The sequence below is a fragment of the Neomonachus schauinslandi genome, chromosome 16, assembly GCF_002201575.2.
Source record: "Neomonachus schauinslandi chromosome 16, ASM220157v2, whole genome shotgun sequence".
Classification (NCBI taxonomy): domain Eukaryota; kingdom Metazoa; phylum Chordata; class Mammalia; order Carnivora; family Phocidae; genus Neomonachus; species Neomonachus schauinslandi.
Window position 1 is genome coordinate 13,741,563 of NC_058418.1, and position 14,094 is coordinate 13,755,656.

Consider the following 14,094-nt stretch of genomic DNA (forward strand, 5'->3'; position numbering starts at 1 on the left):
TGCAAAAATATCCCCTCTTCAGTGAGACCTTCCCTGACCACCTTGGTTAAAATAGCATCCTACACCTTCCCTCCTTTGTTTTATTTTTTCCAGAATACTGATCACCATTTAGCATACTACATGATTGGCTTGTGGTTCATCTGTCTCTTTCCCAAGAATGTCAGGCCATGAGCGTGTGGATCTTTGGTCACCACCGTTTCCCTAGTCTCTGAAGCAGTGTCTGGCACAAGATAGCCACTTAATATATCTTAGGTGAATGAATAGATGGACTTAAAACCATGATGAGGAGTTTGAATTTTATTGGAAATGCAATGGGAAGTTCAAGGAGGACCCTAAGCAGGAGGAGGGCTGGGATTGCTGTTTACAGGATCCAGCAGCCACAGGAGGGGAACAGACTGTAGGTGGAGTGAACGCATGGAGACCAGCCAGGGGGCTGCCACAATGGTCCAGGTGAGCATGGTCAGGACCAGGGTCTGGAGGAGGAGAGAGCCGTGGAGGACGGGCAGTGGAAGCATTTGGAAAAATGGAGCTGACAGGACTGACTGTCGTGAATTGGATGGGGGGAGGGGGTGGCCATGAGAATGAAGGAAGAATCCAGACTTAAGACGGCTCCCAAGGGTTGGACCTGAGCGACCCGGGAGTGCGAACTTGATTGGAGTCAGGAAAGGGAAGAAGGTAAGGGTTGGAGGTAGACTAGAGCAGGACCTAGCCCAGTGTGAACGGAGAGGATTGTGTCACAGTCAACCTTCGGGGCTGGGGATGAAAAGACACGGCTCCTCCAGGTATGGGAGCTCATGGATTTCTCCCCACCTCTTTCAAAAAAGCACTGGAAGGGATCCGATGGCACACAAAGGAAAGGGACAAGGCCTGGGCACCTCCCATTTTCCCAGGGGATGCCGGGACCTGGCCAAAGATCCAAGAGCGCTGGCTGTGACCTGGAGAACCAAACCAGGACTTTTGTGCTGGTCCTAGTTGGCAGGGAGAGCCACTGGGGCTATGGGCCATCAGCCCCACCCTGCCTGCTCTCAGTGGACACTGAAAAGCCTTCTAGAGGAAGGGCTCAGATGAAGTGGATGGCCCCAGTCAGTGAGGTTTAAAGGCTCCCTTTATTTATAAATGTTACGTGTGACATTTTGTTTTTTTTTAAGTAAGCTCTATGTCCAATGCAGGACTTGAACTCATGACCCCAAGATCAAGATGCTCTACCAGCTGAGCCAGCCAGGCGCCCCTGTTGTATTCCATTGCTAATTCTAGTTAGTGAAACGAACCAAACAGGGCTATGTCCTCCTAGGGTGGGAACGTGAATAGATACCAGGGTGTCGAGAGGGGACTATGGAAGCAACTGAAATAAGCCCGAGAGAGCAAGACCGGCAGCAAACGTATCGTCTCTTACTACAGGCCAGACTATGTTCAACTCTTCAAATGCATGAACTCACAGCAACCACTTAAGTGGGTGCTCTCCCCAGCTGGGAAACTGAGGCACAGGGAGGTCAACCAATGTGCCTAAAGGTCGCTAGGCTGGGGTTTGAAAGCAGGCAGGCTTTCTCTATAGTCAGGTCTCTTAGCTGCTTGAAGGATCCTCCCAGAGCAAAAGCAGTAGGCTAAGAAGGAATAGCTGTGGTTTTCCAAAGAGGTCAAGGTCATTTCCTCTTCCCTGCAGAGCAGCCAGTCAGTTGTGCGGGTTGTATCTACATGAAGGCACCTGCCGACCGGGGTGAGTGGGAGTCCTCACGCAGAGGGGGTGCCTTTTGACTTACACGATCTAATAGTGTCCCAGTATTCTCTCCTACGCCCCTCTCCCACCCCCTAGGGCTGGCTCCCAAGTTTCGAGCCACAGAGGCACCTTTTGTCCCCAGGACTTGGGCACACCCTGCTTCCTGGCTCCTGCTCAGGTCTGGAACCCAGGGCAAAGGGTGTCCCGCCCTGCCCTGGCTCCCAGGCAGTGTCCTCAAAAGAATGGTGGGTGTGAATGCAAGCAGACAAGGGAGGACCAGGAAGCGGGGACAGCCCAGGCACCGCCACTGCCCTCTCCGGAGGCCAAGCTCAGGCGTAATGGCTCACGAGAATGAAACGCTTCCTCAGTGACAGCTGCGGGGCTACGCTAAGGGCTGGACATCTACGATGGCATCTCTTTTCCTCCACTTTCCCCCAAAGGCGGTCGCTGTTGTCGCTACCCCTTCTTCCTGCACACACTGGGCTCAGAGGGGAAGACACTTCCCCAAGGTCACTCTGCCAGGCTCCAGAGTCCTTCCTGTGTAAGACTGGGGTAACCAACCCAGCTACAGAGCAAGCAGCACTGGCTAGGTGCAGGCTGAGACTTGTGGATGGGGGGAGGGAATGGCCTAGCTAAAAACTCCCAATTTTCCTGTAGTCTCTCCAAGCAGAATGGTGAGGACTAGTTCACAACCTTGGGGACAAACAATTCTGAGTCTGAAATTAACGACCCCCGTTTTCTAAGAGCCAGGAACAGGTTAGGCCCTGATGAGACCTTTACTGGCAAGAGCTCTTGGAATCCTCCACAAATGACAAGGGTGGGTCATTGTCCCCTTTCCACCGATGAGGAAACTGAGGAACAGAGGCAGAGTCACCAAGCCAAGGACACACAGCGATGGGCTGAGCAGGAGCCAGGATAGGAGGCGGACTGAATCCTCTCTCATTCACTCCTCCAGCCTCTGTGAGGCCAAAAGGCAAAGGTGGTGCCTCCCCTCACCAGGAACCCACTCCTGTTCACCTAGGTGTTCGAGAAGGCAGAAGAGCCCCGGCGGCCACATCCAGCTGCAGGGCAGGACTCCTACATCTGATTCATTCACATCCCCCTCCTTGCTGACTCATGGCTGCCGGCTCCCTACTGGTGACCTGGCAGGTCCCGAAGGTGGGGGAGGTGGGGGAGGAAGGTCGGTTGCTGGGGCCGGACAGGGGAGGAAGGAGGAGGAGGGAGGCCCTAGGCAGCAGGGAGGTGGCTCCCGCACAGAGTGGGCAGAGGCCTGCTCCCAGGCTCCCCCTGGTGGGCGAGGGGCAGAGGCAGGAAGCCAATGAGCGGAAGACAACAGGAGTTAAGCCAACAACTCTTTATTCGACGCCTGCCAAGTTACTGGGAGGAGGCCATGATGCTGGACACACCTGTTGAGAATGGAAGACGGGAGCAGGTCAACAGGGCAAGAATGGGAGACCAACCTCCAGCCACCAGCTATGGCACCCACAATTCTTTAGGGGGCGCAGATCACAAACCCCTTCTGGGCCCGGTCACCTTCACAAAGACAGTTTGGTGGGTTTTTTTTTTTTTTTTAAGTAATCTCTGTGCCCAACATGGGGCTTGAACTCACGACCCCAAGAATAAGAGTCGCACTCTCTACGGACTCAGCCAGCCAGGCGCCCCACAAAGGCAGTAGGGAGCGGTAGTTAAGAATCTCCACCCCCGAGGGCGCCTGGATGGCTCAGTCGTTAAGCGTCTGCCTTCGGCTCAGGTCATGATCCCAGGGTCCTGGGATCGAGTCCCACATCAGGCTTCCCGCTCTGCGGGAAGCCTGCTTCTCCCTCTCCCACTCCCCCTGCTTGTGTTCCTGCTCTCGCTATGTCTCTGTTAAATAAATAAAATCTTTAAAAAAAAAAAAAAAGAATCTCCACCCCCGAGCAAGGAGGCCTGCATCCAGTACCAGGTGGGTGACCTCAGGCAAGTTCGTGAACAGCAGCTTCCCCACCTGCACGAAGCATTGACCTGACATGCTCAGAACAATGCTCGGCACCAAGAGCTCCTGGTTCTTCTCACTGCCGCCACAGCAACATTTTCTGTGTGCTGTCTGCAAGACATGCTGAGCGCCAGCCTTCCACCTCCTCGCCGGAGAGCCCTTTCCTGCAGCCACTTCTCACCCAGAACCCAAACACAGGGGGCACCTCTCACTTAGAGTGAGGGTCCACAGGCCCCACGCGCCGAGATGAGGGCCCACTGAGTCCTGATCCTCAGTTCAGCACCAAATGAGCTAGTCTGTAGTGAGAAACCACGCTGTACCAAGACACACCTTTAAAACCCCAGAATCAGACTCAAGGGATGGGGTGGGGGGGGGGGAGACCCAGGGCGCAAGGGAGCAGCCGATCCCTGGGTTCTGACTCACTCTCCAACACACGCACAGTGCGGTGAGGGCCTGACCACACAGCTGTTCTGCTCCCTTCACCGAGGGGCCAGGGGGGCTGTGGTCGGTTAGCGTGTGCAACAGTGCCAAGCACGGCCCACGCGGCTCTTTGCTCCGCTCCGTGCTCTACACGGCCGTCTCACTCTGCCCTCACTCCTCCACGTATGTATTAGGATACTGTCCACTTACAGCCCCTACCGTACGGGGCTCACGTGAGGACCAAACCACCTGCTAAGCGTCAGGAACTACACAGTAATTGTCATAATGAGTGCTGCCGGGATCCCCACTTTTTGGATGAGAAAACTGAGGCAGAGAGGTAAAATCACTCGCCCCGAGTGGCAGAGCTAAGAAACCGAGACCCGGGATCCCCGTCCCACTACCCGAGTCCAGAACCCGCACTTTCTGGCGTTCCTGTTTCTTCGGATGCCAGGGCCGAGGCGCCATCTCCAAGGACAGACTGCCAATAGGCCGGAGCCCCCGGGAGTCCCAGGGAGGGACCCCCCCCCCCCACCATTCCTCCCTGAGCAGGCAGCCCCATGAGAGAAGTCAGTGGACTCCAACAGATGCAAAGATCCTGGCCCTGAACCAGACCACAGCTACCCAAGTCCTTTGGGGCCCCAGCCCCGGTCTGTCGAGGGGCAGCTCCTTAGACCCATAGTCTGCAGCCTCGGGCCAGCACTCACTGTCGAAGTCGATCTTCTCCACGATGTTCTTGGGCTTGATGCTCTCCTCCTGGCTACAGATGAAGATCTGGCCCGACTCATCAGCGCTCCAGCCATACTTGCTCATCCACACCTTTAGCTGGCTGTCTGCAGGTGACACGGGCCATGCGGGGGCTCAGTCATCCGCTCCCCCAGGACCGCAGCCAAAGGCCGGGGCGCCCTCCCGCCCAACTGCCTCAGCGGCCACCATATCTCCTGCAGCCGCACTTGCTTGCGTTTCTACGGTTCATTCTCCAAACGGCAGCCAGAGGGAGCCTGTCGGCTTTCCCACCCTTACATCACAGGGCCTCTGTCTCCCCTTCTTTCATTTCTACCCCTTTTCTCTCCCAGAGCAAATCTCAGTTTCCAACAACAGTGGTGTGCTTCCTTCCCTGCTTTTCCGCAGAACTTTGAAATGATTTTAAAATTATGTCCTATCACGAACCATAAGCCCAGAGCCTCAGCTGGGAATTTCTTTGCAGGCTGTTTTGGCTCTTAAAAAACCTGCCAGGGAGGACGTACGGCCAGAAAATGTCCTGCTACTTGAAGTAATTCTTTTGTGGGACTATTAGCAATTTGATAAATTCATCCGCTTCTCTTTGGATTCAACTCTAAGAGTTGTTTGATCCCTTTTTGACTTAATCTCACTTTTAAATATACAAAACATCTACCTGATGTAAAGCACTTAGTGCAGCCCGACACAGTGTCCAATAAGTTAGCTTCTGCTAACACACACACAACCAGATCAAAAGGCAAAACTACCCAAATAAGGTACTCAGACAAGTCTCACCCCCAACCCACCGCTCTCCCTCCCTGTGCTCACCCCCCACCTCCCAAGGAGTAACCATTTTCCTTAGCTTTATTTTTCTCCTGTTTCTTTTTGCAAAAAGGAGCCAATACACAAACATTTTTCTTTTCTTTCTTTCTGGAAAAATTTTTTATTTTTATTTATTTATTTATTTTTATTCATTTGACAGAGAGAGACACAGCGAGAGAGGGAACACAAGCAGGGGGAGCGGGAGAGGGAGAAGCAGGCTTCCCGCGGAGCAGGGAGCCCGATGTGGGGCTTGATCCCAGGACCCTGGGATCGAGTCCCTCATTTGGCTCCCTGCTCGGCAGGGAGCCTCCTTCTCCCTCTCCTCCCTGCTCATGTTCTCATTATATCTCTGTCTCTCAAATAAATAATAAGTAAAATCTAAAAAGGAAGAAAAAAAGTCAGACACTTAAGACACCACCCAGGTGCCCCTGGAAGAATCTTTTAAAAAACACAAATCTGCTCATGTCCCTCCCTGCTCAGAACCCCCGTGGCTCCAGCTCACTCAGGACAAAGGACTATGTCCTCAGGAAGCCCCATGGTATCTGAAGATGTCCCTCCCACCGCCACTTCTCTGCTCCTCGGCTCTGCCCCTCACTCACTGTGCTCCCACCAGGTACCTTGGCTGCTCTGTGAACAAGACAGGCGCACCCCTGCCTCAACACCCTCTGGTTTCCTTGGCCTTCAGTACCTGTCTCCACTGAGGCACTATTCACCTCAGCCCGGTGAGCTGTCTTGTGTGAGTTCACGCTAGACTTGTACTTCTCATTTTGTTATCTAAGTTTTGCTACTGCCATGAGAAGAAATCTGAGCCACTCTGTTTCCTTCACTGCTGAGTCCTCCAGGCCTAGAATAGTCTGGTACAGAGAAAGCATTCAAATAACTTATGCAGAATACAATAAACGAATACCACAGCAACTCCCCCAAGGAGGGGTATGTTTTATTTATGTTCCTTACTCCCTCAATAACGAGCAGGGCTGGACCTTCAACAACGACTTGCTGAGGCAGGGATGGGTCCATCTGAGGAGCTGGCCGAGGCCCACGGCCCCTGACCACCCCAACCTCCTTGATTGGCACCAGGAACCCAGAGAGGCCTTACCCGTCAGATCCCCGAGCATCTCAGCCAGCAGCCAGCGATCAATGTGCTGATAGGTGATACCCACAACGTGGCAGATAACTGCAGAGATGAGGAACGAAGATGGTAAAGGGCCACCCTCGGGACCTTGCTGCCACTCCCTACCCCTTCCCCCTGGGAAACCCAGGTACCGAGACGGACTTACATTTTCGGACAGAGTCTTCAAAGCCGGTTATACCTTCCAGGAGGTCCATGTTTTCATCCAGGGCTTGCTGTGAGGGCAATGATAACGTTCACAATAATGTAACTTCAAGAATATTATTGTTAATGAAATTAGCAACAGAAGCTACGACTTGGGCATCCACCTCACATGCCAACTTTCTTCTCTGTGCGACCCTATAACGTAAGTTACTATTTTCTGCCCATTTTTGGAGATGAAAAAAGCAAGGCTCAGAGCAGCTAAGTGACTTGCCCCAAATTGCAGAGCTGGGGGTTGAACCAGGCAGGCAGAAACCACAGACCCAAAGAGCGAACAGAGACAGATTAGCTAACTGCACTCACCCATCGGAGAAAAGGCCAAGTGTCCCATAAGACGTCCTCCCCCTCAGCCCTTCGCTCCAGCCGCAGGGGCCTCCTTGCTGCTCCTCAGACACACCGAGCACCCGCCCACCTTAAGGTCTTTGAGCTGGCTGGTGCTGGGTCTCGAACTCTCCTTCCCCATGGCTGGCACCCCTACGCCCTTCAGGCTTTTGTCCAAAAATCACCTTCCCAGCAAGGGCTCCTTCCAACATTAGTGCGGGAAATGAGGAACCCTCAAGGACAATGCAGAGGATGTATAGGAGAGTAACTGCCCTGGGAGCCAAACGATAAAAGGATTTGAGGGAGCAGTGCGCAGCCCCCATCAGAGGTGGGTTTCATCGTGCATGCGTGCAGACGGGCACACGTATACATGTGGGAGACCAGGGCGGTAGAAGGCTGGTCACAAAATCCTGAATGGAACGAACACAGCAGCTTCAAGTGAGCAGGGAGGAGAAACTGAGCACAGGCAACCCTGCCCACGAGCGGGGTAACCAAGGGCCCTGCTCCGCCTGACCCCGAGGGTTTCCCGGGGATGCGAGACTTTCCTCTCCATGGGGAACAGAGAAAGAGGGCAGGAGGCAGATGTGGTGGGGCACGTGGAAGTTCGGGGAGAGTTCTCTCCTGCAGGCGAGAACGAACTACAGGGTGGACGTGGTCTTCTCTGACAGAAACAACCGGGGAAGGCAGGCCCTGCTGCTACAAGAGGAGGGAGGAGCGCCGAGGGGGCGAGGGGCAAGGGGAACAGCGTGCCAGCCGGGGGGCGGCCTGAGATGGGAGGAGGGACGACTCCCCGACTGAAACAAAAAAGCGTTCAGTCGGCCGAAAGCAGATGCCGAGGCTGAGGGCAGTCACGTGTGGGAGTTCTGCTTTGGCTACTTCGGTCTTCCCACAAAACAAGGCGGAGGAGCGTGTGTTGAGAAGAGGAAGGAAGGAGAGGGGGCGAGAAGGCGTGAAGAGCTGGGAGTGGGCGGTGAGCCCCTGGGCCAGGAAGGGATGCACACTGCGAGGCTGATGGGCCTCCCTCCGGCCACTCGCAGTGTCCGGTGCAGACTCCCGCTGATGGCAGAAGCATAACGGAGGGCCTGGGCTACTGGTCAGGCCTAAGCACACCAGGCTGGAGCCCTCCCAGGGGTGAGCCGGGAAGCTGGGAGGAAGTGGTCGGAGGTGGGGGGTGGAAACGTCAGACACTGGCAGAGAAGGGAGCAATGCTGCTGAAGGTAGGGACTGGGGGGTGGCTCCCCAGTTTCCCGGGGCATCAGGGACATCTGCAATAACTGCTTTGGATCCCACCACCTGCACCGCACTCACACCGATGAGATTCGGATGGCCCGAGTCAAGGATCAGTTTCGTTTTGTTTTTTCAACTCCTCGAGGGTCCAATGTGCTGAGAGCTGATCTAGGGCATGACTGGGAGGGAGGGGCCGAGGTCACGTGGAGGACAAGAGATGGAGGCACCCCAAGGTCGGGGTGGTGGAAAGATCACTGGTCTGGCTTTGCAAGCAACTGAGAACGACAGAAGTAGCAGTGAGTGGGGGTGAACAGGAGCTTGGTTACTCACGAAAGGAGGCGAGGCCGTCAGGGGCTGACACCAACAGAGTGGGGCAGGAAGTGCCAACACCCAGGCTTCAGGACTGAGGGGTTTTGTGGGGGAGAGATGGGCCTGGGGATGACGGTGAGGAGGACCCTTGGCAGAAGTGGAAGGTGTGGATCCAGTTCGAGCAAGAAAGGGAAGGAGCATCCAGAGGATGGAGGACTTTGGCAGGAAGGTCAGACGTGGGTGCGTGCACACGTGCCCCGGCCTGGGGACACAAGGGACAATGTGGGAGTCCTGGCTCAGTGCGAGGATGATGAGTCCATGCGGTCACCCGCGCAAAGCCCTGAGCACGGGATCGCCCGTGGTTATACAAGCAGACAGCAAATGTGAGTGGTTGTTCCTTTTAGCAGCCTGTCCCGCCTCGGCCCAGCGGCCCAGCCGCCCACCCTGGCCCTGGAGCCAAGTTACCCAGAAGGCCTGGAAGTGGCAGGTCTCCAGCAGGTCTCCGAGGTACAAAATCTGTCGGATTGGCCGTTCTTCTTGCTAAGAGGAGGAAGTGTTAAGGGAAAACAGCCCTGAGCCCACCTTCTGTTCACCGTAGCATGCTTAAGGCAACAGGTGATCCAGCAATGGAGACACGAAGCCAAAACCTGGCCTGTCCACACTCTGGGGTCGAGTCAACTCTTAGAGACCTCACGTGGAGATGCAACAGGACATGCTGGAAGGTGAAAAGGCAAAATGCAGACCAACATGCATAAGAGGCCACCATCTGGATGGGGGGGCTGGTGTGTGGGCACGCGCGCGTATGGGTGGGGACACACACACGTGTATGTGAACACACACACCTGTACTCAGGGTATCTCTGGAAAGGTACCTGAGAACAGCAAACAACCTGCCTCCTGGCAGGGGAGGGCGGTGCCTGTGGGACAGGGGAGGGAGGAGGCCGTCTTTTTCCACCATATGCTTTTTGTACTTTTAACAGCGTACCGTATGCCTTTTTTTTTTTTAAAAAGTTAACAGAACAGACCCCTGGGCAAGGTGGACAATCTCTCAGAAGGCAGGCACGCCCATGGACACACACAGGTTCAATGCGTAAGCCCCCATTTCTCAGCTCAGCTGCTGACGGGCAGGTTAAGTGTGACCCTCGGGACTGTGAGTGCCAGAAGCACAGATGGGGGGACTCTGCCAAGCTTGTCAAGTGATTCAAGGGCAGAGGGAGGCTCCCCTGGCCAAGTGGTGGACCTGTCACAAAAACGCAGGCCAGAGGAAAGCAAAGGGTGGGGGGGGAAGCCAGTTCATTTTCAGTCAACCTTTAGTCACGGACGGCCAGCGCGGTGCCAGATACGGAAGACACGTAGAATGAAGTTCAACTGATGCTCCAGCTCTTCATGGCTCCTGCCTCTTGCCTGGTGGCCTTCACTCAGCTACAACCCTCAGTGGGAATCCTTCTAAAGCCTAAATCTACCCAACTCACTCTGCAGTTTAAGCCTTCTACGGCTTCCCGGTGCCCTTCCGAGTCTGACCAGATTGCATTTTGAAATCTGTGGTGAGGCTGCGCCAAACTTCTTCTATGACCTCTGAAAGAGCACTGACCTCTTCTTTTTTCTCTCTGGGCCTCCTTACATACTGTTCCCTCCACCCGGATCACCCTTCCCTAGCACTTCATTTAGCTCATCTTTCAGACGTTCCCTCCTCCAAGAAGCCCTCCCTAACATCCGGGCAGGGTCAGGTGCTTCCTGACAGAGGACCTCTCTCACCCACTGCATGGTGAGCTCAGGGAGGGCAGGGGCCAGGCCTGTCACAGCCACCCAAATGTCCCAACCGGCACCGCGCCAAGCCCAGAGCAGGCGCTCGGAGTTTGTGGCTGAACTCACAGACCGATCACCCGGGAATTCATCTACCTTTCCCCCACCCCTCCCCTGCACACCCCACCCGGAAACTGGAAGGATACATGTGCCTGATCGATCATGCACTTGCACAGTGTGAAGTCTGTGTGGGGCAGGTTGGTGAGGGCCTTCAGCAGGATCTGGGCGGTGACTGTGGTTTGAAAGAAGGCTGGGTTGAACTGGTACCTGAGAAGGGGAACAAGAGACAGAGACATAGTAGCTTCTTCAGCTCCCTGGGCCTCATGAGAGGCCCAGTGCTGTGGCCCAGAGCTCAGGAGTTGGACATGCCTGGCCTCCAATCACAGCACTCTGACTCTATGACCTTAACCTCCCTGACCTACTTTCCTATTCTGCAGACGGGGACAGTTAATCCTCCCAACCACCCCATAAGCCAGACACTGTTGCGTGGGTCACAAAGAGGGGGCCTGGGTGGCTCAGTCGTTGGGCGTCTGCCTTCGGCTCAGGTCATGATCCTAGGGTCCTGGGATTGAGCCCCACTTCGGGCTCCCTGCTCGGCGGGAAGCCTGCTTCTCCCTCTCCCACTCCCCCTGCTTGTGTGCCCTCTCTCGCTGTGTCTCTCTCTGTCAAATAAATAAATAAAATCTTTTTTTTTTTTTTAAAGATTTTATTTATTTGAGAGAGAGAGAGAATGAGAGAGAGCACATGAGAGGGGGGAGGGTCAGAGGGAGAAGCAGACTCCCTGCCGAGCAGGGAGCCCGATGCGGGACTCGATCCAGGGACTCCAGGATCATGACCTGAGCCGAAGGCAGTCGCTTAACCAACTGAGCAACCCAGGCGCCCATAAATAAATAAAATCTTAAAAAAAAAAAAGTGGTTCACAAATAAATAAATACGTAAGTATAGTCTGGAGCAGTGGTCGAGGCTCTGGAGGCAGATTGCTTGGGTTCCAACTTCCCTCATAAGTGACCTTGGACTACCTCTTCGAAATTCTCTGTGCATCAGTCCCCTCCCTCGAAAGAAGGGACAATAACAACCCTATGTACTTCACAAAGACAATACAGCATCTGAGTTAATACACACAAAGCTTACAGCACAGTAGCTACCGCATGATGAGCGCTAAGCAGCAATTACCCCACTAACAATCTAAACAACCCCATAAATACGAGTGTTACCTCCATTTTACAGCTATCAAGACTGAGACAACATATAAAAATTACACAACTGACAGCGTGTTAATACAGCACTGTGGGGATAGAACGCAGAGGTCCATCAGCGGGAGGACAGGTCATTTAGACAGTCTTGCACAGGAAAGCACTACACAAGAAGGACAACAAATTGCAGCCGCAGGAAAAATGGATCGATCTCACAAACTCGGTGCTAAGTGGAAGATGCCAGATGCAGAGAAGCTCATGCTGTAGGACTACATTTGTGTCAAGTTCAACACAGGCAAACCTGAGCCAAGCTCATCAGGATGCATGGGTGTGTGGTAAACTCACATAAAACCAGACCATGAGAGCATAAAAGCGGTTACTAGGGTGGGGGTGAGGTGGCCAGCACAAAGCATACGAAGCAAAGGGCCTGGGGGCCTGATAACACTCAATTTTGTAATAAGCCTGGTGTTTATGTGGGTTTTCACTTGTACTTATTTAGCTATGTTTCTCTGTTTTGTACCAACCTATATGTGTAACGTGTGATTAATTTTTAAAAACCATCTCTCCTCCTGTGCCAACTCCCTTGGCTTCCTAGCCTTGCACACCAGGAGAAGCCACATCCGGAAGACCACCCCCAACTCCGTCCTCACCCAATGTTAAGAATGGCCCCCTGCTGGCTGCTGGCCCGGAGGTGGGGATGGAGGCAGACACTCACAGCTTCAGGACGGCCAGGTTGGCTTCCAGATCGTAGGCATTCTCCTTGGCCTGCGTCTCCACATACCGCTCCAGGGTGGCCAGATTCTCAGGATTGTACCTACAGAAGAATCAGGACGGGTGAGCAGAGAGGGAAGAGGAGCTGAGGCCAGTCACTTTGTGGGGGTGGGGGGAGAAGGGCGCTGTAACCTGCTCCTCCTTCCCTTCCTTCCTTTCCTCCAACTCTGCCATTACTCTTGAATCAGCTCTGTAACCTCTAGTAACACTTACCCACATTACAGACCTAAGCCAAAGCTCTGAACCCCATCAGAGCCCTGGGTCTTTTCTAGGATGCCCCCCCCACACACAACACCTCTCAGCCAATCAGTCATTGCAACCTGTACACCTGGCCTCCTGGACATCTTTGCCCCTCACCCCCTCCTCCCCTCTCCAGATCCCCACCCTGGTTTAGCCCCATCCTCTCCTGCTTAGTTTCCCCCATCCCAGCCCTGATTACTTCTGGCTATCACTGCCTATTGTCCGGTTTGTCTGGACTCTGAACTGGGAACTCCATGGAAGCATGGCCTGGGGCTGTCTTGGTCACCTCTGGTCCCCAGCACTGCCCAGAGCGAAGAGAGTAGATTTCAGTGAGGTGTGCTGAATGAACGGCATTAGAGGAAAAGAAAACAGAGATGAAGAGGCACTGACACACACTGCGAGGCTGAGGAGCGTAGTCACAGGAAACTGAGGGGCTGTGAAAGGGAAAGCCGAGGAGCAGAGAGGAAGACCTAAAGCAATTAAAAAGCGGGAGCACTGCGAGGTAGGCAGGGCTGTCTCCCGCCCGCAGGCCTCTGCAGTGCCGTTTCCTTAAACACGGCCTCCTCCAGGACGAGTAGGAAAGCCTACTCCCGGGCCAGTCCAGGATCCTGACCACCCCTCGCGGTCTCTAGAAAAACCCCTCCACCACGCCGCTTGGCCGGAAACGCTCCCTCCGATCGGGCTCAGACCTGTCGATACCCTTGAGCAACTTGCCCACGTTCGCTCTCATCTGCTCAAACATCGCCATGACGAATATCGTCTCCCACGCCGCAGCTGGAGGTGAAGAGCCACCCGGTAGAGCGTCCCCGAGGACCGGAAGAGGAAGAAGTGGTGGAAACGGAAACTACGTCGTTGTCTTCTCCGCGCCGTTGGCGGCGGCTGCCACGTGACTTTCTTCCCGGCGGGCGAAGTTGGCGCGTGCGCATACGCTCCCCCCGAGCTGGACCAACAGCGTGAGAAAAGGCTTGATCTAGTCCAGTACGCAGGCGCCGTCTCGGGGCGAGGAGGCGGGGCGAAGCTTTTCCCGGGCCTCCCGCACCGCGTTCTAGCCCCCTGGGACGTGCGCGCGAACTCCACAGCCTGGGAGACGGCTCTCTACCGGTGCACGCGCGTTGTGTTGCGCGCGGTCGTGAACTAACAAAACTGTGCTGGGGTGCGCGCAGTATCCCTTAACTTGAGCCCTGGCCAGATTCCCTAGGGAAGTGCTCTTTGACGTCCCCCTTGCCCCAGGCCTCGGCCTCTGAAGCAGGATCCCG

The 14,094-nt window shown here is 54.7% G+C and overlaps 1 protein-coding gene across 3 annotated transcripts; it reads right to left on the bottom strand.

The window, feature by feature from the left end:
• Positions 1-3,054: 3,054 nt before the first annotated feature.
• EIF3K (eukaryotic translation initiation factor 3 subunit K) lies at positions 3,055-13,668 on the bottom strand. Of its 3 annotated transcripts, XM_021701123.1 has the most exons (9): positions 13,528-13,654; positions 12,543-12,641; positions 10,781-10,901; positions 9,298-9,372; positions 8,854-9,048; positions 6,923-6,989; positions 6,742-6,819; positions 4,811-4,936; positions 3,055-3,120 (listed from the first exon to the last, which is right to left on the bottom strand). In XM_021701123.1, the coding sequence occupies exons 1-9, from the start codon at positions 13,584-13,586 to the stop codon at positions 3,089-3,091; spliced, it is 852 nt and encodes a 283-aa protein (XP_021556798.1). In that variant the 5' UTR covers positions 13,587-13,654; the 3' UTR covers positions 3,055-3,088. The 3 variants fall into 3 exon arrangements, with proteins under 3 accessions (XP_021556798.1, XP_021556799.1, XP_044767417.1); XM_021701124.1 differs by lacking the exon at positions 8,854-9,048 and having other exon boundaries at positions 3,056-3,120; positions 13,528-13,668; XM_044911482.1 differs by lacking the exons at positions 6,742-6,819; positions 8,854-9,048 and having other exon boundaries at positions 3,056-3,120.
• Between the last annotated feature and the right edge of the window lie 426 nt (positions 13,669-14,094).

What these genes read in the sequence shown, in the direction of transcription:
- EIF3K (XM_021701123.1), bottom strand. Translation starts at nt 13,586, where the DNA reads ATGGCGATGTTTGAGCAGATGAGAGCGAACGTGGGCAAGTTGCTCAAG. An exon ending in TGACGGCCTCGCCTCCTTTC is followed by an intron (nt 6,990 to 8,853) that starts GTGAGTAACCAA and finishes TTGCCCTCACAG; the next exon opens with CAAGCCCTGGATGAAAACAT. An exon ending in GATGCTCGGGGATCTGACGG is followed by an intron (nt 4,937 to 6,741) that starts GTAAGGCCTCTC and finishes TGTCACCTGCAG; the next exon opens with ACAGCCAGCTAAAGGTGTGG.